The 27,680-nt window shown below is 45.7% G+C and overlaps 1 protein-coding gene across 1 annotated transcript in view; it reads left to right on the forward strand.

Moving 5' to 3' along the window:
* Clpb (caseinolytic mitochondrial matrix peptidase chaperone subunit B) overlaps positions 1 to 27,680 on the forward strand; it is a 145,383-nt gene that overhangs the window by 34,626 nt on the left and 83,077 nt on the right. The window contains exon 3 of the mRNA XM_045145897.1: positions 594 to 680. Coding sequence (XP_045001832.1) covers positions 594 to 680 — 87 coding nt within the window. The remainder of the gene's footprint in view (positions 1 to 593; positions 681 to 27,680) is intronic.

A 27,680-nucleotide genomic window follows, 5' to 3' on the forward strand; every position in this document is an offset into this window, starting at 1 on the left:
AGTTCAAGGCCGGGATTGCATCCCATGGTGTGAGGGCAGGATTTGGACAGGCAGAGAGGCAGGGGAGAGTATTCTTGGGCCAAGGGAGTGGGAGTGTTAAGGTCTCACTGTTAAGGTGAGGACAGAAGCCCAGAGTGAGGAGAGTGATCAGACAATCTAGCATTAGGATTTAGTTCTCAAAGGACTGTTTGGAGACTCTACCAGGCTCCGTTTATTGACTGTCCATCTCTTTTTTTTTTTTTTTTTTGGCTTTTCGAGGTAGGGTCTCACTCTAGCTCAGGCTGACCTGGAATTCACTATGGAGTCTCAGGGTGGTCTCACACTCAGCGATCCTCCTACCTCTGCCTCCCGAGAGCTGGGATTAAAGGCGCGCGCCACCACACCCAGCTCTGTCCATCTCTTGTAGTTGTGTTGTTTTGCTTTGAGGCAGGATCTCAGTATACAGCCCAGGCCAGCCGTCAGTGTATTTTGTATCCTAGGCTGCCTCTGATTTGCAGTAATCCTCCTTCCTCAACCCACCAGGTGCTGGATTCTAAGCACTCACCACCATGGTGGATCCTGTGCTATAAGAATACTTCTCTGTCTCCTTTCAGGCTGTTGGCGGAAGGTGCAGATGTCAATGCAAGGCACAAACTTGGCTGGACGGCACTGATGGTGGCAGCTATCAGCCGAAATGACAGGTGAGTCTTGTTCCACCCAGGGCTCGCTGGTCTCTGCAGGCTGTGTTCCTGCCTGCTCCCTGCTCTCCGCTTCACAGGCAAGGAGACTGAGTGTCCTACAGTGTGGGCCTGCAGAGTAGATGTGGAGAGCCAGATGTGGCTTTGGAACCCAGCACCTTTCTTTGGCTTACTGTTGTCATAGCAACCACATGTTTGCAAGCCTATTAGAAATGGTTAAGTGAACATGTGTGAGCCATTACCATGCTCTTATTGTCCACTGTCTGTCCATGTTGAGACATCTTCAGTCAACTGTCCCCACTGAGGGCTCCGCTAGGGGCTTTTTCTTTTGGAGATCCTGTTGGAAACTAGGAAAGATAGGAGTCTGCCTTCCTCCTTCCGTCTCTTCCTTCCCGTTAGAGCTGGTGCTGTTTCTCACCCACTTCTCTAGTCCCTCCTCAGGGTTCTATCTACTGGCTAAAGATTGAAAGTACTTACCTCTTTCAAAGTGGCTCGTCAAAATATATATTGTTAGCCGGGCATGGTGGCGCACTCCTTTAATCCCCGCACTTGGGAGGCAGAAGTAGGAGGATCGCTGTGAGTTCCAGGCCACCCTGAGACTACATGGTGAATTCCAGGTCAGCCTGAGCGAGACCCTTTCCAAAAGATAATATGTTGTTTTGCTCATTTTGCTGCTGAGAACATTGAAGCCCAAAGAGGGAAAATGACTTGTCCACAGTCACGCCGACAAGTCTCAGAACCTGACACTTGGCTTTCAGCTCAGGCTGGTGCTGGGCGTGCTTCCATGGCTGCCGCGGCTTCTGCCCCAGAGCTCGCAGCTGGGTAGGGGTAGATGTATGGTCACTGTAGCTGCGCTTGTGCAAAAGAACTGGTTAAGCACAGAAAGGGATGCTTCCAGGCTTCCTCCCCCTTGTGCTGGGGGTGGCCTCCGGGTCCTGTACATACCAGGCAGGCACTCCACCGCCGAGCTGCACCCCCCGTCCTAGGAAGGGGCTTTCAGAGAAGAACTGGGCACTTCAGTGGTGGCCGTTGAAATTAGTACCTGGAGGTACCAATTCTAATTCTTCCCTCAGGAAGGTCTTCAAGGCGTGCATCGCCAGTGTTGGTGCCTGTGAAAGAGTTCTAAATGTGGAGGGAAGCCACGTAATAGCTTAGAATACAGGGCATGGTTAGAATACAGTGATCCTTCATTGTCTTTAAGATAGGATTTGTGGGGACTGGGGAAATGGCTTAGCAGTTACGGCATTTGCTGCGATGCCTAACAACCCAGGTTCAATTCCTAAGGACCCACGTAAGCCAGATGCACAAGGGGGCATCATGTGTCTGGAGTTCATATGCAGTGGCTAGAGGCCCTGGTGTGCCCATTCTCTCTTTCTCTCTATCTGTCTCTTTCTCTCTCATAAATAAATAAATATTTTTTAAAAGATAGGATTTGCTGTCTACTCCCATATCAGGAACTTTGTGTAGTCATTAAATTTCCTTATTTGCCCTCTTTAAGTCCAAGTATTTATTCCTCAAAAGCTATTGCATGGCCAGTTGTGGTGGCATACACCTTTAATCCCAGCTGAGGTAGGAGGGTCACTGTTAGTTTGAGGCTAGCCTGGGCTACAGCATGAATTCCCAGTTATCCTAGACTAGAGTGAGACCCTATCTCAAAAAAAAAAAGTAATTCATATATGCTGAGGGTGTAGCTCAGTGGTAGAGTACTTGACTAATCCCCTCCCCCCTCCAAAAAAAAACTGCTGGGTGTGGTGGTACAAACCTTTAATCACAGGGCTTAGGAGGGAGAGGTAGGAGGATTGCTGTGAGTTTGAGGGAAAGTGGGGGAGGGGAGGAAATTGTCATGGTTTATTGTATATAATCATGGAAATTGTCAGTTACAAAAAAGTTAAGGGCTGGAGAGATGGCTTAGTGATTAAGGCTCTTGGCTGCAAAGCCTAAGGACCCAGATTCAATTCCCCAGTGCCCATGTAAGCCAGCCATACAAGGTGACACATGCGTCTGGAGTTCGTTTGCAGTGGCTAGAGGCCCTGGCACACCATTCTCTATCTCTTCCTCTCAAATGAATAAATAAATAAATAATTTTAAGTTAAAAAAAGTTGGACTGGGATAAAGGCACTTGCTTACAAAGCCTGCTAGCCCAGTTCAGTTCTCCGGCTACCTACAAAAGCTGGTTGCAAAAAGTGGCACGAGAATCTGGAATTCATTTGCAGTGGCAAGAGATTCTTGGCACACCCATACACTCACATACATGCAGGTGGTGGTTTGATTCAGGTGTCCCCCATAAACCTAGGGGTTCTGAATGCTAGATTCCAAGCTTATGGAGATTTGGAAATTAACGCCTCCTGGAGGCAGTGTATTGTTAGGTGCAAGCTTATGGGTATTTGGCACACTCTACTGTTGCTATTGTCTGCCTGATGTTGGCCAGGAGGTGATGTCCACCTTCTGCTCATGCCATCATTTTCCTCTGCCATCATGGAGCTTCCCCTCAAGTCTATAAGCCAAAATTTTTTCCCAAAAGCTGCTCTTGGTCCGATGATTTCTGCCAGCAGTGCAAACCTGATTGCAATAATGCACATAAACAAAATTTATATACATACATATATATTTATATATACATATATATACACACACACACACACATACATACATACATAACATACATACGTGTGTGTGTTCTGGAATCTAATCTTGATTCTGCCCCTTAATTGAATTTCAGAATCTTTGAACACCTGTTTCTTCATGAGAAATACGTTATTTATACAAACATTTAGTAAATATGTATTCTGAACCAAGCCTTGTGCTAGCCTTTGAAGACTCAGAAGCCTTGGGGAGCTAGCAATTCAACCTGTAAAACAATGCAAAGGAAGAGAATAGCACAGCTAATCAGTGGGATTGGTGCAGAGAATACAGAGTACTAGTGGAGCAGAGGGGTGAGGGGACTGCATCTGGAGGCAGAGGAGATGTGTTCGTGGGATCTGGAGACTTGAACATGAGTCCTTAGGCTTTGCAGGCAAATGCCTTAACCATCTCTCCAGCACTTTTGTTTTGCTTAGCAAAGTAAGATCATGTGTCCACTACAGGTAATAAGTGGTTGAGTTACTATTCTCTGGAGACCACAGAAGACCATTTCACACATGAATGCTTATTCTCCCCCATTGATTCTCCACCCCAAACACCCTTCTTATTCCCTAGTTTGCAGGTGTTTCCATCTGCAGACTAGCCAGTGGTAAAGAAAGCAGTACATTCCTGCAGATTGTAGCATCTCAGTGTTGAAACAGAATGAGAACTAGCACTGTCCTTAAGCACACTGTCAATTAGTGATCAGGTAGCTAGTAGATGTGCTTTTGGGGACATGTCTCTGAATCTAATGAGGTGTTAGTTTAAGTGATTGTTCTGTCCTTATCCACAGCCATTAGCAAATTGTTGATGCTTGCTGAGCACAGTGACTGTGTTGGCTCCTGTTTACTTGCTTGGGTTCGAAGACTAATTACTAGGTTGTATTTTTATTTATTTGAGAGAGAGAGAGAGGCAGATGAGAATGAGAGGTGAGAGGCAGAGAGAGAATGGGCATTCCAGGGCCTCCAGCCACTGTAAACAAGCCCCAGACACATGTGCCTCCTTGTGCATGTGGCTCTACATGGGTAGGCTTTGTAGGCAAGAAGGACCTTAACCAGTAAGCCAGCTCTCCAGCCTCTAGGTTGTATATTTCTTTTGTATTCTTAAAAATTATTTAATTTCTTAAAATTTCATTGATGTATATGCTGTATATTGAGCAAATTCTTCCCCCACTTTCCCTTTTCTTACTTCTTTCTGCAATTTTAATTTAATTTTATTTATTTATTTATTTTTGGTTTTTTGAGGTAGGGTCTCACTGTAGCTCAGGCTGATCTGGAATTCACTATGTAGTCTCAGGGTGTCCTCGAACTCACGGTGATCCTCCTACCTCTGCCTCCAAAGTGCTGGGATTAAAGGCATGTGCCACCATGCCCCGGCTATTTTTGTTTTTTGAGGTACGGTCTCACTCTAGCTCAGGCTGACCTGGAATTCACTATGCAGTCTCAGGGTTGCCTTGAACTCATGGCAATCCTCCTACCTCTGCCTCCCAAGTGCTGGGATTAAAGGCATGCACCACCATGCCTAGCCTTTTTGCAATTTTAAATATTTAGTTATGAGAAAGAGAAAGAGAAAGAGGCAGGGAGAGAAAAAGAGACAGGGGAAGAGGGAGAAAATGGGCACACCAGGGCCTCTAACCACTGCAGATGAACTCCAGAAGCATGCGCCACCTTATGCATCTGGCTTTACATGGGTACTGGGGAAATCAAACCTGGGTCCTTAGGCTTTACAGGCAAGCCCTGTTTTTTTTTTTTTGTTTGTTTGTTTTTAGATATAGGGTCTTACTGTAGCCCTGCTGGCCTTGAATTTACAGTTATCCTCCTACTAAAACCTTATAGGTGTGAGCCACAAGATCTAGCTTCCCACTGTATAATTGATGTTGGGGATTTGACAAGGATGTGTCTGTGTATGGAACGTGTGTTGGTCTGCTTCTAGATCACATATGTGCATGTGAGGCTGGCCAGAGGTCTACATTGGGTACTGTGTTTGGTTGCTCTCCATTTTATTTTATTTTATTTTTATAAAGAGAGGGAATGGGTGAAACAGGCCTCTAGCCCTCTGCAAATGAACTCCAGAGCACGTACCACTTTGTGCATCTGGCTTTATGTGGGTACTAGGGATCAAACCTGGACCATCAGGCTTGACTAGCAAGTACCTCCAACCACTGAGCCATCTTTCCAGTCCTCCACCTTACTGTTACTTTTTTTGGTTTTCGGGTTTTAAAAAATATTTTTATTCATTTGAGAGAGAGCAAGAGGCAATTCTCTGGGATGGGTGCTAGGGCATCTTGCATGTTGTTGCAGTCAGGTTTGCACTGCTGGCAGAAAACACCTGACTTAGAGCAGCTTGGGGGGGCGGAGTCTATTTTGGCTTAGATTCCAAAGGAAGCTCCATGAATGCAGAGGAAAACAGTGGCATGAGCAGAGGGTAGACATCACCTCCTAGCCAATGTAAGTTGGACAGTAGGAACAGGAGAATGTGCCAAACACTGGCAAGGGGAAACTGGCTATAACACCCATAAGCCCACCCCCAGCACTATTCTGCATCCAGGAGGTGTTAATTCCCTAATCTCCATCAGCTAGGAACCTAGCATTCAGAACATCTAAGTTTCTGGGAAACACCTGAATCAAACCATTGATTTATGTGGGTACTGGCAAAATGAACCCAGGCCATCAGGCTTTGCAATTAAACACCTTTAACTACTGGACCTTCTACCCAGCCCTCAGCCTTATTATTATTATTATTATTATTATTATTATTATTATTATTATTATTACTATTACTATTATTTGAGTCAAGGTCTCTCACTGAACCCAAAACTCACCAATTCAGCTAGACTTGCTAGCCAGCTTGCAGTGGGGAGATCCTATCTCCATCTCCCCAATGCTGGGATCACAGGCAGGTGCCACCATATAATTTATGTGGGTCCTGGAGATCCAAACTCCGGTCTGCATGCTTGTTCAGGGAGCACTTTCCCAACTGAGTCATCTGCCCCCACTCTTTCAAGTCAGTATCTCATGTAGCCCAGGCTTGCCTTGAATTGCCACCACCCAGCCTAATTAACCAGTTTTTTAAGCACCCATTTTATGCCTCCCTCTTCTTTCTAATATTCAAATAGGAATTTTTCTTTATTTAAAGTAGCAAATTGAAGTAAGGCATGGGGACACACATTTTTAATCCCAGCACTTAGGAGGCACAGGTAGGAGGATTGGTGTGAGTTTGAGGCCAGTCTGGGAATACTGAGTGAGTTTCAGGACAGCCTGTGCTAGATGGAGACCCTACCTCAAAAAATAAATTAAAAAGACAAGCAAAGAAACAAAAAATAAAATAGCAAATTGAGCTGAGTGTGGTGGCATATACCAGAAACTGGGGTAGGAGGATTGCTGTGTTCAAAGCCAGCCTTGGCTACAGAGTGAGTTCCAGGTCAGCCTGGGCTAGAGTGAGACCTTGCTTCAGAAGAAAAAAAAAAAAGCCAGACGTGTTGGGAGGCAGAGGTAGGAGGATCATCGTGAGCTTGAGGCCACCCTGAGACTATGTAGTGAATTTCAGGTTAGCTTGGACTAGAGTGAGACACCATCTTGTAAAACCAAAAAAGAAAGAGAGAGAGAGAGAAAGATAGAAAGAAAAAGAAAGAAAGGAAGGAAGGAAGGAAGGAAGGAAGGAAGGAAGGAAAGAAAGGAAAGAAAGAAAGAAAGAAAGGAAAAGAAAAGAAAAGAAGTTTGAGAGATTGCTCAGTGGTTAAGGCACTTTCCCATAAAGCCTAACTACCATAGTTCTGTTACTCTGTACCCACATAAAGCCAGTTGCATAAGGTGGTGCATGTATCTGGAGTTCCTTTGCTTGAGTGTAGAGGCCCTGGCATGTGTATATTCTCTCTCTGTAGGGTGTGGTGGCACATGCCTTTAATTCCAACACTCAAGAAACAGAGGTAAGAGAATCACTGTGAGTTTGAGGCCAGCCTGAGACCACATAGTGAATTCCAAGTCAGCCTGGCCTAGAGTGAGACCCTACTTTGAAAAGAAAATAGCAAATTATTTATTTTTTCAAATCACAAAACTTGGGTCCCTACATTTTTGCCAGGTACTTGAAATAGCATCAATGATAAGCAGAGGCAGATCCTACACATGTAGAGCTTCTGTGTGTGTGTGTGTGTGTGTGTGTGTGTGTGTGTGTGTGTGTGTATGTGGGTTTTTTGAGGTAGGCTGTAGCCCAGGCTGACCTTGAATTCACTGTGTTGTTCCAGGCGGGCCTTGAACTCATAATGATCCTCCTACTACTGCTTTCTAAGTGCTGAGATATTAAAGGAATGTACCACCATGCCTTGCTCTTTTTTTTTCCCCTGTAGGTAGGGTTTCATTCTAGCCCAGGCTGACCTGGAACTCACTATGTAGACTCAGGCTGGCCTTGAACTCACTGCAATCCTCCTGCCTATGCCTCCTGAGTACTAAGTGCTGGGATTAAAGGCATGTGCCACCACACCTGGCCCATAGAGTTTATTTCTGTATTCATACTGGTCTTAGATGGGAAAGGTATAGACAATAGACAAGAATCATATACCTTAGCAGATTATATGACGTCAGAGGTGGTAAGTGTCATGAGTAAAAGAAAAGTGGAACTTGTCATAATAGGCGTACCACGAGGACATTGGCCAGAATCAGTGGGCCTTATTGGTAAGGTACAGTGGGAGTAGACAGGAAGAATTGTTATATGTATACCAATACAGCCTACCATTAAATTTTTCCTTATTTGATGTGTTCTCATTCTCACAAAACTAATCACTGAATCTTTCTGTAGTCACTTGCCAGACCTTAAGCGCCTGCATGAAAGGAAGCTAGAGAGGCATAGCCCTCCACTCAAGGCTGGATGCAGAAACCATCCACCTCTTTTAGATGTTGGCAGCCCATGAGCCCTAGGAGAGGGCCTGGGCTCAGTCCATTTATCCTCAGGCAGCTGCTTAACTTGTTAAGTCCGTAGGGATATAGAATATAATAGTCTCAATCTTTAAGGAGCTTAACTCCTTATCAGTTGGTATTTCTAAATGTATTTGTTATTTTATTATTTTATTTAGTTTTGAATAGGAAATACAGTGTCATATTAGTAAATTTTCAAAATATACACAGAAGCAAATTTAAAGCTCATTCCCTTATTTTATTTATAAAATGGTTTTGAAGTGACCTAATTAAATACTTACACAAATATACACAGGAGACTTAAAACTGGATCAAGATCAAACACCATGTTGTTAAAAGGAGAGATAATTATATCAGGATTGAACCAGAGGTTTTTTTCTGAAAGTTGTTTTATTGTTTATGTAAAAAATAATACAGAGAAGAAAATGGCAGTCCTCTGGATTCTTTCTGTCTAGAGATACTCATTGCATGTATACTTACTTAGGGTACAATTTTACATAAAGGGGACCTGCTATATTCACTGTAAAATAGGTAACTACTCAAGTTGAATATTAATTTAGACTGTTTTATGAGAAAGGGAACACAAGAGGATAAGTTTTGGTTCTTCTACAGAGAAGAACTTTGCTCTGACATCATTTATGTTATCATTCCCTATATCTAGCAAACATTTTTTTTAATTTAATATTGTTATTTATTTGTAAGCAGAAAGATAGAAGAGAGACAGACAGATTAGACACATCAGGTCCCCTAGCCACTGCAAGTGAACTCCAGACACATGTTCCACTTTGTGTATCTGGCTTTATGTGGGTACTAGGAGATTGAATAGCAAACATTTTTAATCATTCTGCCTCAGATGCTGATGCGTTAGGCCCTAGGAAGATTCAAAGACTAAGTAGCCACAAACTATCTTTAAAAACTTTCTTGATTGCTGACACCAAGGAGTTGAGTAATGTGATAGCTGTTGTCCTTTGTAGCCAAAGATTTGTCAGTGTCCTACCAGATTGGTCTTTTGCCAACCCTAGTAACAGCTTGAGCATAGAATTGACATTATCGGTCACTGGGGTCTGGGCCCTTCTCTACTGTGAGCCCCCCATAAGCCTCATGCCACAAGGCACTTGTTTGGCCTGAGTCTGGGAGCCTCATTCTGTATTGAACTTTAACCCAGCCTAGCTAAAGGCTAAGCCACAGGGTCCCAGGATGATCACTGGGACTTAGCATAGCCTTCACTGGCCAGTGCAAATAAACGGAGCTTTCAGCTAAATTCAATTAGTCTTTCTTTAAGAAGGGAAAGAAATCCAATTTTACCAAACATGGACAGACGGTGGAAAGCACTTTGATGTTACAACCTCTCCCTGATGCTTTACTTAGTCACAAGTTCATAAGCAAGAAGGCTTAATTACTTGGGAAAACACAGGATTAAAGCTGGCTACAATGACTGAGTATCCGCTCTTGGGTGACTTGATTCGAACCCATGCACCCAGTTCGTGTGTGGTGCAAACTTTGATGTGTGCCATGACAAGCTGAAAGCCGTGACCCCCTGGGGGAAGCACCTCCACATGGCAGTCGCAGGATGCGTAGGCGGAGAGGCAGGGTCTGCCAGGACTGTTTGCTCAACTTTGATGTCCAAGCAGCCACAGGCTCCACTGTTTACTCTTCCACTGAGGGGTGCATTGGGAGCCCCTACCTTTCCCAGTGGACAATGGCCAGCAATGGAGTGTGACGACTGTTGACCATTCCTGGAGCCTGGCGAACCAGAACAGGTCTTTAGGAGATGCAGAGCCTGGTGACGGGCAAAAACTATTTATAGGTCATTTTTCCAGATGTAGCTTTCCTTAAAGCCATAGGGATGGCTGAGAGCATGCAGTAGAGTTAAAAATAGTCTCATGAGCAGATAGTAAGTCCTGCTGGATCCTCGGTCTGCTTGCAGTCTGAAAGCTTGTCTTTCTTATTCCCTCCACCAGAGTGTATATGTACAGGGAATCATGTCAGAATAAAACTAGCATGATTTAGATCCTTTTATTTCTAATTCCTCAAAGAAGCTGTCAAAACATTTTTCTGATAGAGGAATAGTATGAGACTATATAAAGAACTTTTATAAATCAATAAAAAGACTGTCAATTAAAAAAAAAACCATAAGCAAAAGACTTCAGCAGATCTTTTACCAAAGAAGAGATAGAAGACAAATATATGAAAAGATACTCAATATTAGTAGTCATTAGAGAAATGTAGTTTTTTGTTTGCTTTTGATTTTTGCAGTACTGGGGATTGAGCTCAGACCTTTAAGAGCTGGGCATGGTGGTGCACACTGTCAGTCCTAGTATGAGAGAGGCAGAGGTAGAAGGATTGCTGTGAATTTGAGGCTACTCTGAAACTACATAATGAACTCCAGGTCAGCCTGGGCTAGAGGGAGACCCTATTTTGAGAAACCAAAAAAAAAATTATAATGATACACTGGCAAATCCAAATGCTGAGAAGGATATAAAGATTATCATACATTGCTTGTTATTGGAATGTCCAGTGGCCTAGTCACATTGGGTCTAGCACAAAGTGAAGCATACATTTACCACACAGCCCAGCAATACAACTCCTAGATATTTGCTGAAGACAAATAAGACCAGTATGCAGATATCTGTAGCAGCTTTATTCATAATTGCCAAGTGATGGAAATAACCCAATTGTCCACTAACTAGCAGATGGACACATTGTGGTATATCCATGCAATGGAATAGCATTCAGCACTTAAAAGAAAAGACCACTCATCACAGGCAACATGGAAGAATCTTCCAGCCTATGCTAAGTGAAAGCCAACACATGACATTCTGGAAAAGATAATATTCTAGAGAAAGAAATCAGATTACAGTTGGAGAGATGGCTTAGTGGTTAAAGTACTTGCCTGAAAAGCCTAAGGAGCCAGGTTCAACTTCCTGGAACCCACGTAAGCCAGATGCAAAATGGGGCTGGAGTTTGTTTGAAGTGGCTAGAGGCCCTGGTATACCCATTCTCTCTAACTGCCTCTTTCTCTCTGTCTCTCTCATAAATTAATAAATATTTTAAAAAATCAGATTACTGGCTGGGCTTAGGAATAGAAGGGATAAAAATGAACTTGTTTTTGGATTTTTGAGGTAGGGTCTTGCGCTAGCCCAGGCTAACATGAACTTCACTATGTAATCCCAGGGTGGTCTCAAACTCAAGGCAATTCCCCTACCTCTGCCCCCCAAGTGCTGGGATAAAAGGCATGTGCCACCATGCCCACCTTTGAACCTTTGCAGTGATGGAAATTGTTCACGTCTTGATGATGGAGGTGGTTGAATGACTGTATAATTTTCAAATTATATCAAATTATTTATCTTTAAAAGGATCAGTAAATTACCTTTAAAGTTGTTATTTAAAACATTGTGTGGGGGGGTGCATATGCTACAGCACGACAACTTTCAGGGGTCTGTGCCCCACCTTCTTTGAAGCAAGCAGCTGCAAACTTGTCAGACTGCAAGCCCATGTTAAACCAGCTGGTTGTGACTTCGGAGCCTCCTGGCTTCGTGTTTCTCCATTCCAACAGGAGAAAGTCTGGGGTGCTGGACTGGGGTGCCACACTCCACCATTCTTAGGTTCCATACATCTAGACCGCTGGTCAGGCAGACTCCCAGGCAGTGAAGCTGTTACTAGAGATCCCTCGTGGGGACATCAGATTGCGTCTTCCTGGACCTTCTCGTGGTTGCACAGGCTCCTGCCTCCGAGAAGGTGAGATGCACAGGCAGAGCTCGGCGCTGGGCCCCAGCAGAACTGTTTGAAATTCCCCACAAGAGCCACCCTCCTCCCGCCTGGCTCGCGGAGTACATTTCATCAGCATCGGAAGGACTGCTTCCCGGCACTGCCCTCCCTGCCTGGCCAGCGTCCCTGAGGAACTGAGCTAATGAGTGGATAACACGCATTTGCCAAGGCCTTCCTGGATGTGGTACCTGGGCTTTGTTAATTTTCAGATGCTGCCATCCTTGGCTGAAGACCATTTAATTCTGTCTCACAGCAGTCATTTATTTTTAGCATTGCTGATTCCCTCCACCTCACCAAGGGGAGGAGGGTATCATACCCTCCTGCCTAAGGGACCTCAGTCCCAGCCAGACTGCTGGCCTCCGAGGAGAGGCCATGCGGCCCTTTGTGGACCCAGCAGCTCCACAGGTGGTCTTGGCACTGGCAGCCGGTGCTGCCCATGCAGCTGGACCTTGGCAGCCTCCCTGGAAGTCTGTCCCTTACTGCTGCCCGGCCAGAGGCAGAGCAGGCAAGCTGTCCCTACGCTGCCCTTGTGCTTCAGCATGGGTTCTTGGGGAGTCCGTCCATGGCAGTCCTGTTTTAGGGGCAGGGGCCCTGCCCGGGGTCCCCAGCCCACAATTGGCCTGGCCGCCCGCCGCACAGTGGTGCTTCCCTCTTCCTGGGGTGGAAGGACTTCGGGCTTGGTGATGGAAGAGGATGCTGCTGATTGGGTGCTATCTGTGTGCCCAGCATGTTGAGGTCTTTATGTGGTGGCTGCAATGTTGAGGGCCATCCTGAAAGGAAAGCATTCTGTCTGTCCTATCCTACAGATAAGATCGTGAAGCACAGAGGTGACCAGGTTGTCCACTTTATGAAAGAAGGAGTCAGGTTTTGAAGCTGGAGCCTTCTGAACCCCAAACCATGCTCTTTCCACTGGACTACACTGCCTGTAGAGAAGGGGCAAAAACAAGGCCCTGCAATGGGTTGCTGGGGCCAGGAGTCAAGTTTGCTCAGGGTCTCAGTCTCTCTCCCTCTCCCTCTTTAGATTTGGAGAAATCTAAAAACAGGCAAATCTAATCCTCAAAAACTGGTAGCCAGGGGCTGGAGAAATGACTTAGCAGTGAAGGTGTTTGCCTGCAAAGCCAGAGGATCCTGGTTCAACTCTCCAGGACCCATGTAAGCCAGATGCACAAGGGAGTGTATGCATCTGGACTGGGGTTCGTTTGCAGTGGCTGGAGGCCCTGATGTGCCCATTCTCTCTCTTTCTCTCCCTCTTTCTCTCTTTCAAATAACAAATAAAATATACTTTAAAAACTGGTAGTCAGAGCCAGCTGTGGTGGCACACACCTATAATCCTAGCATTCTGGAGGCTGAAGTAAGAAGACTACTGTGAATTTGAGGCCAGCTCCTGGGCCACAGAGTGAGTTCCAGTTCAGTCTGGGCTAGTTGTGACGCCCTACCTTAAAAAAAAAGAAAACAAAAAGTCCCTGAAGTACCCACATTCTTTCTCCTCACAAATAAAAAAATAATTGCATTTATGTTATAATGTATGTACTGTATTAGTACCTAAGTATTTGTGTAAATAAATACCATGTTTGAGGAAGATGACTTGCAAATATTTGATGTATGATCCAAACATGCCCCTCAAAAAAAAAAAAAAAGACCATTGAACAAAACAAAAAGTGATAGAAAGGAATAAAACAAGTCTTTGACTGAAAATGTGGAATGCTGTGGGTGATGTCCTGAAGACAGGCCTGTTCTGAGGAGTTGGGCTTTGAAAAATGGGACAGGATTTGACTGAGAAAGTTTTGGGGCTCAGGCAGAAAATAGGACCATTCTGGAGGAAGGACCATTGTGATCATAGGCTCACAAAGGTGGAAGGTAGGGTAGGGAGAGGCGGGAGAAGAGGAGGAGCTGGCAACATCTGGGACCAGAAAAGAGTGAAGGCCTTAACTGGCACTAGCTATGATGCTCCGGCATTCTAGCACGAGGAAACAGTTATGGACTCTCAAGCCACACATGTGGGTTCAAATCCAAGCTCTACCTCTTACTCTTGCTTGGCAGGTTTTATGTGATGGTTTCCTCACCCATAATGGAGATAATTACTATAACCTCAAAAGGCATGTGTGAGGTTTAAATTTGTAAATACATGTCAGTTGTAAGGAGCAGTGCCTGACATATAGTCAGCCCTCAGTGAGGCTAAGAGCATTAATTATTATGGGTTGCTCCAGGAGGAACTCAGTGAATGGCCAGCAGGTAAGCCGACCTTAGGTGAAGATGCAGTGTAACCTGTCATCAGCAACTTGCAGGTGACTCAGAAGCAGTAGGGCTTTGAGATTCTTTTTCCATACCTTTTCTTGTTGTTTTGGTTTTTTGAGGCAGGGTCTCACTCTAGCCCAGGCTGACCTGGAATTCACTCTAGTAGCATGGTGGCTTCAAATTCACAATGATCCTCCTTCCTCTGCCTCTCTAGTGCTGGGATTAAAGGTGTGCCCCACCATGCCTGGCATCCACCTTTTTGTTTAAGAAGGTGGGCCTAGAACATGGGACCCATGAGTCAGGTGCTGTGATATGCAGCTGGCTTTTGTCCCAGGTGGCCATCTGCCCAATGCAAGGCAGTGCTCAGTATTTCCCAGCAAGTAAGGGTGGGTGAGGGTGCTGGCCAAGTGCCTGAAATACCAGCACCGTGTCCCAGAAAAGGGTGCTGGGCTTGACGTTTCTTCCACTGCTGCTGCTATGGCCGATTATCTCTGAGTTACACAGAATCATTTCTAATCCCATTTGGAATCGTTGTTCATGGTAATCCTGTTTCGTAGTAATGATATTCCAATTCCAGCCTGCGCCCATTCTAGTTTGGCAGATGCATGTCTTGACCTCAGGCAACCCAAGACACTGGTCCCTGGAAAACAGTGCCAGCTCATTTGCCTAACGTGACAGTCTCGGGTCACCCCCACCTCCACTCCCGCTCCTAAGCTACATCCCATCCTCAAGTTCTGTGTTCAGTGCTGTCTTCTGGAGATTGTTGGAGCACTAGAGCCTCCATTGCCTTCTAGTACAGCTGCTGTGGGAAGATCCTTCATTCCTGGGGCCTGTGGTATGGTCCAGGATATACCTTTTCTTTAAAAGGCAACTTCCAAAGCAACTGTGCCATTAGCTACTTAATGGGTGCTGAGCTGGGGGAAGGAATCTGCAGTAGATCTGGTAGATGTGTCTGAGTTTCAGCAAAGTATTTAGCTGTCTCTTGTGGCATCTATACAAATTAAATATGATATGGTAAACAACATAGTTACATTAAGGAATGGTGAATGACCTGTTTGGATGTTTGTATATGAATGGACATTGTACTGCAGAGCAGATTCAAGTGGTGAGCCATGGAGCTGTGGTCTGTTCAGTAGCAGTATCACTGACTTCACTGACGGCATTAGTAAATGCCACCCAAACTGGCAGATTGAATGATACCCATAGACATAGTGATGTGTTAGGTGAAAACAACTGATGACTAGGAAGTGATGTCGGGGGCCAGGGAGATGGCTCAGTCTGTAAAGAGTGTGCTGTGCAAGAGTCAGGACCTGAGTCTGGAGTCTGGATCCCCAGCACCCTCGAAAATGCCATAAATTCCACGCAAGAGTGGTTACCCACCTACAGTCCCCAAGCTCAGGAGACAGAGATCCCAGAGCAAGCTGGCTAGCTAGACTAGTCAGATTGGCATGCTCTGGGTTTAGTGAGAGATCTTGTCTCAGTAAATAGGATGAGAAGGTTGGAGAGATGGCTCAGTACTTAAGGCGCTTGCCTGCAATGCCCAACAGCCCACATTTGATTGCCCAGTACCCACGTAAAGCTGGATGCACAAAGAAGTGCATGTATCTGGAATTTGTTTGCAGTGGCTAGAGGCCCTGGTACACCCATTCTGTCTCTCTCTCTTTCTCTCTGTCTCACTCCTTGCAAATAAATAAATAAATATAAATAAAATATTTTAAAAATAAACAAAAGTGAGAATGATCAAGGAAGATAGCCAACATCAACCTCTAGCCTTTACATGCACGTACACACATGCAAATGTGTGTACACATACATGCTTACCACATACACATACCTATGCAAAACCAAATTAGCCTCAATGAGTTATAGCAGTGGTTAAGTCTGTATTCATCAGGGTGGGGATTATAGCTCAGGTACAGTGCTTGGGTGTCATGCATAAGGCCTTGGAGTTCAGTCCCTAGCACATTTTGGCAACTGAGCCTAACCTTGCTGAGCCTCACTCTACTCATTTACAAAATGGGACTGTCCCTCAATGCAAGTGGTTATAAATGTCTGAAATAGTGAATGTGCAGTGCCTAATAGATTTTTTTAAATTATTTATTTATTTATTTGAGAGCGACAGACACAGAGAGAAAACACAGAGAGAAAGACACATAGAGGGGGAGAGAGAAAATGGGCGCGCCAGGGCTTCCAGCCACTGCAAACGAACTCCAGACGCGTGTGCCCCCTTGTGCATCTGACTAACGTGGGACCTGGGGAACCGAGCCTCGAACCGGGGTCCTTAGGCTTCACAGGCAAGCGCTTAACCGCTAAGCCATCTCTCCAGCCCCCTAATAGATTTTGATAATGACTGATGACTAGTTTTGAGGTAAGTACAAGAGATTATTCTCATCTGAGGAAACTGGAGCACATTTTTTGCACTTATCTTGAATTAATTTCCTAAGGAAGCTGGTTTTAAAAAGAAAACTGTTCTCTCTGCCCTGCTCCTGTCCCATACCACAGAGCATCTAGAGTTAACACATGCCGGTGTCTTTGGTCAGGTCGCCCAGCCTTCCTGACCAGGCAGCAGAGCAGGTTCCTGAAGGAGCTCCTTGTCCATTTGACTTTTCAGCAAAGCTCTGAACTCTGTGACCTCTTGGCTTCCTCCCTCGTTGAGCTATACTGGGTTGTCTCCTCCAGCCTGTGACTCTCGTCCCAGTGTCCCTGGGCTTTAGATGCCAGGTAGGGAGGAGGTGCAAATCTCAGCATTGTGTGGAGCGGAGCCTTCCTTGCTTCACAGCTCCAGCTGCTTGCCAGCTCTGTGACAGACACGTGCCTGGCCCAGCCCCGGCCCTGGCTCATGCCACAGGCTTCCCAGCTCTTCCCTAAACAATGTGAGGACCCCAATCCCTTGTGGCCACTGCAGGTAGAAACCCCTAATATGGATTAGTGTAACTGTTCTCCCACATTAGGACCTGAAAGCCGGAGGTCACTGAGGCCAGTGCAAGATGGCCTGTGACACGCACTCCCACTTCTAATCCAGTTACAGCCTAATCAGCCAGTTAATTGGTTGTGGCTCTAAAGGGAATCCCTGGTATCTCAGGGACCACCCTTCTCATACATGGACTCAGTTTTGTCTGAGAACTGCCTTGCACTGTAGCCTGTGGAGGGCTGGGCACTTGGGAAGGGAAGATGGAGATTTCCAGAGCTCACCACCTGCAGCCCAATTCAGACTTTCTGCTGAGAGAAGGCTAGGTGGAGCACCAACAGCTTTCTCCTGCCTTCTTCCCCCATTTCCCAGTCAAGTAAGTGCCTTTATGCACCTGTCATTCGCGTACTCATGAACTCATTCAGAAAACATCTCCCAGGATCCAAGCACTGAACAAGAAGCTGAAATAAGATTGAGACATGGCCCTTGCCTCATACAAGACTGGGAAAGTATATAAAAGTTTGGTTTGGGGGCTGGAGAGATGGCTTAGCGGTTAAGCGCTTGCCTGTGAAGCCTAAGGACCCCGGTTCGAGGCTCAATTCTCCAGGACCCATGTTAGCCAGATGCACAGGGGGCGCACGCGTCTGGAGTTCGTTAGCAGTGGCTGGAAGCCCTGGTGCGCCCATTCTCTCTCTCTCTGTCATTCTCAAATAAATAAATAAAAATGAAAGAAAAATTTTTCTTTAAGTTTGGTTTTGTTGTTTTGAGACAGGGTCTCATGTAGCCCAGGCTGGCATTGAACTTGATTTGTACCCAAGGATGACACTGAGCTTCTGATCCTCCTGGTTCTGCCTTCCTAGTGCTGGAATTACTTCCTCACACTCAGTCTTCTGCATCACCAGGGATTGAACTCGGGGCTTCATGCATGCTTGGCAAGTACTCTACCAACTGAGGAACGTCCCCAGCCTGGAAAGTAAATGAAAGTGTGTAGACAATCCCGATATGGTGAGGGTCCTCCACTTGGGCTAGGTATCAGGTGCTATACAGAGAAGAAAGGCGGGGACCCAGGCTGGGGGTCAGAGGGCTCCCATGAGTTTGTGATGGTGTCATTGGGAAGCCCCAAAAGTGAACACTTGAAGCAGAGGACAGCTGAATGGCATCTTTGACCTTTGATAAACTGCAGGGAGTTCTCTGTTTATACTGGGTCCTTAATTCTTCAGTCCCTAAGAGCAGATGGGCTTATAAATTCTGCAATCAAGGAGACTCCTCAGGAAGAATAACCTTTTGCAGCAAATGGTCAAACTCAATGAGTGCATAAACAGAAAGGAATAGAGAAGCAGCCCTTTCAGAAGTCACGTGCCCACACTGCTGCACGTATGGGGTCTGTTGCTTCTGTGTGCTGCATTTCAGAGCACGTGCCCACCACGTTCCGCTCTTCCCCTCCCCCAGTGACAACCAGGCACCACGGCTGCGCTGCACTGCCATGACGACAGCCTCCTGATTTGCCCTTTATGGAACCGTAGGAGAATTTCTGTGGACAATCCATGCTCTTGATCAGAAGTGCTAAGTCGCACGATATAGTACTTGAATTTGATAAAGTGTTGTAAGACTGGCTACAAGAATAGAGTTGCTGCCCCGTCTATACCCTGGCGGTGCATGAAGAATCCCAGATCCCCATGTCCTCGCTGACACTTGGTATTTTGTAGCATTCTGAATTTTGTCAACGTGTTGAATTTAGAGTGACGTTTCATTAATTTTTTTGCATATGCCATCATACCTTGTACATCTGTTGTTTATTTATTTGGGGGAGAGGCAGAGAGAGAGAACATGCGAGAGAGAGAAAATGGGCGCATCATGGCCTCTAGCTGCTACAAATGAACTCCAGATACATGTGCCACTTTGTGGCTCTGGCTTATTTGGGCCCTGGGGAATCACACCCAGGTCTTTATGCTTTGCAGGCAAGCGCCTTAACCACTGAGTCACACTTCAGCCCTCATTCATGTTTTACTTTTTATTTCTTCAGAATAAAGAGTTTGAGAATCTCTTTATATGCTTAATAATTCTTTTTGTGGGGATGGCCTCTTTTGGGAATTGATTCTTCATATCCTTACCTCATTTTCTGTTAAAATTTGCATTGCAGCCAAGTGCTGCTACAGACAGTTACTGCCTAAGCACACCTCTTGTGCTATAGACATGCTGTGCTTTCCCAAGTCAGTGAAGGAATTAGGGTGTCTGGAGATGATCTCTAGCTCTGAGGTGGGTAGATTTCTATGGAGCCTCTTGCAGTCCAGTCCACATTGCTGGTAGAAATCACCCAACCAAGAGCAGCTTCTGGGAAAAAGAGATTTATTTTGGCTTACAGGCTCGAGGGGAAGCTCCACGATGGCAGGGGAAAACGATGGCATGAGCAGAGGGTGGACATCACCCCCTGGCCAACAGAAGGTGGACCACAGCAACAGGAGGGTGTGCCAAACACTGGCATGGGGAAACTGGCTTTAATACCCATAAGCCCGCCCCTCCAGGAGGCATTAATTCCCAAATCTCCATCAGCTGGGAACCTAGCATTCAGAACAACTAGGTTTATGGGGGACACCTGAATCAAACCACCACAGAGCCCTCAAAGCCAGATCCTGAGCTGGCTGAGAGAATTACTGAAAACCTGAGGTTTTTGCCAAGTGAGTGCCCGTGGAGTAGTTTCTCTGAATGGGGATGTTTTCTGTTCTGGAAAACAGTTGAGCAAAGTGGTCTTCTTTGTCTGCTTTAATCCAAGTGGTTAAAGGGGCCTAATCTAGGACTTGGGGGATTGCTCAGTGGTTCAAGGCTCTTGCTTACAAAGCCTACCAGCCTGGGTCTCCCAGGTTCATGTTCCCAGTACCCACATAAAGCCAGTTACACAAAGTGGCTCGTGGATCTGCAGTTTATTTGCAGTGGCAAGAGGTCCTAGCATGCCCATTCTTTCTCTCTTTCCCCCACCCTTGCAAAAATTAAGTAAGTAAATAAATAAAGGCTTAATCTAGACCACATCCCTTTGGTAGTCACTACTCAAATTTAAGGAAGTGATAGCTGACTCTACCCGAAACCTGCAGCTTGGCAGCCAGCACCAGAACAAGGAAGGGACGCGCGAGGTCCCCCCACTGGCGGCTCTGCCTGCCCGTGCTGTGAGCTTGTGCTCTTGCTGCTGACCTGCTCAGCACGCACCAGCCAGCGGAGCCGCTCCACCCTCTCCTGTCGGTCACCACTTGTCCCACGAACAGTTATGACTTGGTTTCTTTCTTTTCTAGCAGAAGCCATTTCCAAAGCCTCCTCTGCTCCCCCTAACTTCTGATGCCAGTGTCTTCCTTTCTTTACAACCTACTGTTCCACCTCAGCCTCTCGTCCTTACCTTTACATGGCTTTTCACCCTCAGCCTTGGAGCACCCGTGCCACCTAGTGCCTGGCCTTGGTTCTTCTTAACTGTGAACTCCTTGGCACCCCTGGTCCTGGCTTAGTGCTAAGTCTGCCCTCAGCAGCATTGCCATTACTTTCTCTGATCTGGCTCACCCCTAGCCTGGTTCTGCCTTGTTGGAGCTTGGAGTGCCAGCAGGGTTCTTTTGGTTGTTAAAGTTCATGGTGAAGAATTCTCGAGTAGCTCTCTAGCCTGGTCTGGGCTGGCTTCTTCAAGAAGACCCTGATCCTAGACCGGTAGTGCTCTGCATCAGATACTTTGTAAATGAGTTTGACGGTTGCAGGAGATAAAGCCTGCCAGTCATCTGGCAAGGTGATGGTGCCACTGTTGGCCACAAGGAAGCCATGTCTCCTTAGGCCGGTCTCTCTCACAGTGGGGCTGCTGTCTTTTGAGTTTGATCAAAAGTGCTGGGAACCTTCTGCAAGGTTGCAGGATGAGTCACCGTCTTGGATTGCCAAACCTCTTTAGCCTCCAAGTTGGTGAAGTGAATTGCCCATTTGCTTTGATTGGGTTAGGAGCCCCAGGGCCCATCCTAGTCTCTCTTCTCTCCCCGTCCTGCCAGACCACTGTCTGCCCTCCAGGGCCAAGGGCAGCACACATGGTTGCTTGGAGATGTCCTGCAGCCTGCAAATTGGACAGATAGAATCAATACTCTCGAACCTGGAGAGGCCCAGGTAGCACAGTTAGTGACACTAGCTGCCTGGAGGGACAGCCTGCCATGGAAGGAGGTGTGACTGAACAGTGATTGGACACAGCAGCTGAGGATTAACCGAATTATGTCCCTTTGAGTTTAGATTGACAAACCCTTCTCATTTGAACTTTAAAACACACCAGCTTGTACAGAAAGCAGAAGAGCTTCCTGCCTAGCACAGGGCTCTGCCAGCATGCAGGGAGTGGTCAGGTCCAGCCAGGGCTCATGTTGTCACTGCGGGGGTTGTGTGAGCACAGAGGACAGGCTCAGGTCTGTGGAGCCTTTTTCATGCACCAGCACTGTGGAGGGTCACAGACTCCCTCATCTGCCAGAGAAGCAGCATCATCTGTGCTACACCGGGAAGGAAGTGGAGACTCAGGTCTAGAAGTTTGTCCAAGATCATATTATCTGGGATGATAGAGCACTGGACTCCAGGTCTCTTTGTGTTTGTTATGAAATGCTATGGTGTGTGCATAATTGTGTCGTGGCTTCTCTTGACTTCCCTGGCCCAAGCACCGAATCAAATACATAGTGATCTCACACACACACACACACACACACGTGCGCGCACATGCATGCACACACACACACACACACACACACACGCATGCACACATGCACGCACACCTTCCCACATGGGGATGGTAGCACTAGCATATAATGCTACCATTTAGGAGATGGAAGCAGGAGGATTAGGCATAAGACCAGCCTTCATGAGACCCTACCTCCAAATCAAAATTCCCTTCTCATCCATTTGCTTAATTTTTTTTTTTTTTTTGAGACCAGGTCTCACTAGCCCAAGCTGGTGTGATAATCACCATGTACCCTAGGCTAGCCTCAAATTTGTGGCAGTCCTCCTGCCTCAACCTCCTGGTGCTGGGATTACAGGCATTAGCCATCACACCTGGCTTAATTATTTTTAATGTGGATGCAGGCAAACACCCCAACCGCTAAGCCATCTCTCCAGCCCTCCTTTTTTATTTATTAGTTTATGCATTTTTTTGTTGTTTATTTTTTTATTTACTTGAAAGTGACAGGCAGAGAAAGAGGCAAATAGAGAGAAAGAGAATGGGCGCACCAGGGCCTCCAGCCACTGCAAACGAACTCCAGACGCGTACACCCCCTTGTGCATCTGGCTAACGTGGGACCTGGGGAATCGAGCCTTGAACCTGGGTCCTTAGGCTTCATAGGCGAGCGCTTAACCACTAAGCCATCTCTCCAGCCCAGTTTGTGCATTTTTTAAAATTTATTGAATGCCAGGTGCCAGTGCAGATGAACACCAGGTGCATGCTTTACGTAGGTACTGGAGGATTGAACCTGGGCTAGCAGGCTTTGCAAACAAACACATTTAACCACTAAGCCATCTCCCCACTCCTTTATCACAGTATGTAGGTAAGGATTTTCTTAAACCTCTGCTCTTCCTCCTCCACTTCCTAAGTACTAGGGTTACTTGCATGTACCACTATGCCCAGTTCATGCAGTGCTGGGGCTCAAACCCAGTACCTCGTGCATGCTTGGCAAGCACTCTGCCAACAGAGCTACATCTACAGCCCCATTTTTAATATTTTAATATGTCTGAGTTTATGCAGTGGAGAAGAAAGCAGATGTGATCATGTCGCACTCTTTTTTTTTTTTTTTTTTTTTTTTTTTTTGGTTTTTTGAGGTAGGGTCTCACTCTAGCCCAGGCTGACCTGGAATTCACTATGGAATCTCAGGTGGCCTCGAACTCACAGTGATCCTCCTGCCTCTTCCTCCCGAGTGCTGGGATTAAAGGCGTGCACCACCACGCCTGGCTCATGTCACGCTCTTTATGCCTTCAGTGGTCACTTTATCCCCGCTGTAATTCCTATCATGCCCCCAACTCAGATCTCGTCTCTCAGATAAGGCACTGTGTTCTTTTGGTTCTCGAATTTATTTTGTCTATCCTCTTTACCATCCCAGGTCTGTATACTGAGCCTCCAAGTCTTAAAGCACGCTCTCCCTGGGCCTGGAGACCAAAGCCATAGGCCAGAAACTGTGAGGGCTGACAGGATGCTGGAGCCAATCAGGAGCTCGGGGCTGGTAGGATTGTCCTGGCCTTGGAGCAGACCCAAAGAATAAATAGGAAGGCAGACCTAGAACCTGGGGCTGTGAGATCTGCCCTGCCCCAGGGTATCTGGAGGCTCATCTTACAGGTATTGACCTGGAATCCATGGCACAGAGAACTACCTGGTACTGAATTTGACCGGGGCCAGTCTGGCTTCAGGGTTTGAGGCAAAGTCCATTGCTCGTTTCTCTTTCCTTCCTCATATGCAAGGTTTCTATTGCTATGCTGTACTTGGATTTGGGACATGGCTTGAGTAATATGAAATTGTCCGGATTCCTACCCTCTTCAGTGCCTCTTGTTAGGTCTGTTACACCCGTGTGACGTGTCCTCTTACTTGGTTTCCTTATCTCTTTGTGAAGGGGTTTTCACAGGTGGATAATTATTATAACTAGAGGGAGGTAATAGAAATTACTATTTGCTATCATGCTGACATCCTGCTGGGAGACTTTTTTTTTTTAATTTAGGGGAAGGTTTCAAGGAACCAAGTTTATTTCAAAGTAAGAGGTAAAGAAAGCAGAGTAAACAGACTCCTCAGGGAGGAGAGGATTCCAAAGCTGGAAAAATCCGCCATTCCAGTGGGAGCTGGGCTTTTATTGAATGAGGGAAGCCCACCCACCCAGAGTCCATGATTTGTCAGCTTAAATGAAAACAATAGCACTGGTTGGTCCCTGATGTATCCAGTGCTGTGCAGGTCCCAGAAAGTGCCCCCCCCAACCAGTCCCCAGGAAGGAGAACCCCATCTTAGGTTAAATTACAGCCACCCACCAAAGGCCCTATTCCCCTGTCTGCTTAGTCAAGGAAACTATTTCCTGTAGTGTTTCAGTTTCCACCCCCTCTCAGAAGCCACCCTAACTAACTGCTGTTAGGGAAATGGGGCGATGACCACTCTAACTTCTTCATTGATAACTGCCCATGCTAGGCCACGGCAGTCAGGAGTCCTCTGGAGGGAGGCTACCCAAGAGCCTGTGGTAGAACATTATGGCCTGGTGGCAGCTTCTGGGTAGTGGGGTGTCTCTGCATTTTTGGCATTTGAAAGTGTATCTGAAACACGTCTAAAGGAGTCTTATCCAGTTAAAAGATTGAAGTTCATCTTGAGATATGGGATGTTTAATATTATAAGACAAAAAGGATCTGTAACTCGATTAGAAGTGGCAAGGGATCAGCCTATTAAGACAGTATGAAAGTAAAGTTGTTAAAACTAGAAAGATAGTGGCCAAGAAGCAGAGGCCAGTAAGGTAAAAAGGAGACATAAAGGGTAGAGAAAGGAAGGGAGGAGGATACTTAATAGGTTGATATTATATATATGTAATTACAATGATTGTAATGGGGAGGTAATATGATGGAGAATGAAATTTCAAATGGGAAAGTGTGGGGGTGGGGAGGGAGGGAATTACCATGGGATATATTTTATAATCATGGAAAATGTTAATAAAAATTAAAAAAAAAAAAAAGAAAAAGGAAGTTGGGTGGCGACTGAGGAAGGACACTTGGCTTGTCCTCTGGTCTCCACATACACACGTACTTGTGCATACACACTCATCCAGGAATGTCACGCACAAAGGAAAAACATGTGAGGGGTGTCATTAAAAAAAAAAAGATAGATAGTGGCCAGCACTATGCCAAAGTATGGTGCCACCAAGTCAGGGCTAGAACTGCTCATTTTCAAGTACTTTGAATACCAGCGGTAGAAACTTTCATTAGGTTTGAGCCAGGTGACATCTTAAGGTTGAGAGCTTTCAGAGGTCCACAGATGTAGTAGAACCTTCAGTTCTTTTGTATGGAGTCAGTGGTGACACCAGGAGGGTCTAGAACAGTCCACAGTTTGAGTCCAGATGTGCCATTTGCACAACCCTAGTAGATAACAGTATATAGTCCTTCTCAGAGAGGGTGAGCAAGGAGTCTTAACTAGAACAAAAACTGGGGCATCCCTTTTGTTCTTCTTGGGAAAGCCCAGTTTATGTCTCTGACAACGTTTGTTGGAAGTTTGCCACTTGAGTAATGTGGACCACTAGTTTGGCCATCTCAGAGTCTAATATCAAGTGTTGGATGAGAAAGAGCCTACCATAGAAAGCTTCAGAAGGGTGATTGGGGTTGTTTCTTCTTCTTCTTTTTTTTTTTTCATCGTCATTGTTGTTGTTTTTTCAAGGTAGGGTTTTGCTGTAACCCAGGCTGACCTGGAATTCACTATGTAGTCTCAGGGTGGCCTCAAATTCAAGACCATCTCCTGCCTCTGCCTTCTGAGTACTGGGACTAAAGGCGTGCACCACCACACCCAGCTGGGTTGTTTCTAAGCCTAGTCAAGGCTAACAGCAGCAACTTAGTCCAGGGGGATTGTGACTCCTTGATAGGCTTTTTCACATGTCTGTCTAAGCGCACATTGGCTTCTAGTACCTTTCCTGAGGACGGGGCTGCTAGGCCAGTGTAAACAGAATTGAATACCCAACTCCTTAGAGGTCCCTCAGTGACTCCTGCCTTAAAGGCAGGTCTGCTGTCACTCTGAGTTTCTGTGAGCACATTTGTCTAAAATCCCACTGTTTTGTACAATTGTCACTCTTATTGTTTGATTTTTTTTTTGAATTAATAACCAACACTCTCTATGCTGTGCCTAAAGCATTTAAGACATACCTTACTTTCTGGCTATACTTTTTTTTTTTTTTTAGTATTTAAGACCAAGTAGGTAGACAAAATTTGAATTTTTTTAAAATTTTTATTTATTTATTTGAGAATGACAGACAGGGAAAGAGGCAGATAAACAGAGAGAGAGAATGGGCACTCCAGGGCCTCCAGCCACAGCAAGCAAACTCCACACACATGCACCCATGGGTCCTGGGGAATCAAGCCTTGAACTGGGGTCCTTAGGCTTCACAGGCAAGTGCTTAACTGCAAGCCATCTTTCCAGCCCACAAAAAGTATTTTTATAAATCAACAATAAAAGAAATGTAAAAACATACAGAAGACACCAAATAATGAGAAAATTAACAATAGTAAGGTAACAAAATTTGAATTTTTTTAAAAAAATGTTTTATTTATTTAGAGAAAGAGGCAGGCAGAGAAAAAGAGAATGTGCACTTTGAAGGCCATCTGCTATCTCGTTTTGAGGAACTGTTGTTCTACTCTTTTTTTAAAAAAAATAATTTGTTTTTATTTATTTATTAGAGGGGGGGGAGTTAGAATGGGCACACCAGGGCCTATAGCCACTACAAACTGCAGACGCATGTACCACCATGTGCATCTGGCTTAACGTGGGACCTGGAGAATGGAACCTGGGTCCTTAGGCTTTGCAGGCAAGCGCCTTAACCACTAAGCGATCTCTCCAGCCCAATTTGACTTTTTTTTTTTTTTTTTTTTTTTTTTTTTTGAGGTAGGGTCTCACTCTAGCCCAGGCTGACCTGGAATTCACTCTGTAGTCTCAGGGTGGCCTCGAACTCTGGACGATCCTCCTACCTCTGCTTCCCGAGTGCTAGGATTAAAGGCATGCACCACCATGCCTGGCTTGACTATTTTTTAAGGTCAGTTATAGCTGTTTTGGAGAGACTTAGGGACCTGGGAGGAGCTCTGCCATCTGCTAGGATGAGCTGGGCTAACTGTTTGGCTTTCCTCAGAAGCACGGAGGGTCTTCACATCTGTTCTGACTCTCATAAAGGTAGATTGTATACTGAATTGGAGTCCAGTGTCTGTGTCCTCATTCTCTGACTCTGTGTGTCCTTCCTGATCAAGAAAACATGTGGCTTACCAGAGTTGTAGGACACACTAGGAGTGTCACATTGTCTCTTGTGGCTTTTTTTTTTTTTTAACCTGAGAACAGGAGCAAAAATATTGGTTATTCTTTTAGCTCCCTTGTGGGAAACCTTTCTCAAGCCCCTCCTGTGCTCTTCTATTACACTTGTTATTTCTCTCATCACATTTTACTGTAATTTCATGCTCAAAAATGTATTCCCAGGGCTGGAGAGATGGCTTTGCTATTAAGGGTTTGCCTGTGAAGCCTAAGGACCCCCTTTTGATTCCCCAGGACCCACATAAGCCAGATGGACAAGGAGTGTGTGTATATCTGGAGTGCTTTTGTGCTGGCTAGAGGCCCTGGCATTCCATTCTTTCCCTCACTGTTTACCGCTTTTTCTCTCTCTCTCAAACAAATAAATAAACCATCAAAATTTATTCCCTCCTCAGTAGACTGGCGAGCTGGGCGTGGTGGTGTACACCTTTAATCCCAGCACTCAGGAGGCTGAGGTAGGAGGATAGCTGTGAGTTTGAGGCCACCCTGAGACTCCATAGTGAATTCCAGGTCAACCTGGGCTAGAGTGAAGCCCTACCTCAAAAAAAAAAAAAAAAAAAAAAAAGAATAGT

This window comes from Jaculus jaculus, chromosome 3 (assembly GCF_020740685.1).
Source record: "Jaculus jaculus isolate mJacJac1 chromosome 3, mJacJac1.mat.Y.cur, whole genome shotgun sequence".
NCBI lineage: Eukaryota > Metazoa > Chordata > Mammalia > Rodentia > Dipodidae > Jaculus > Jaculus jaculus.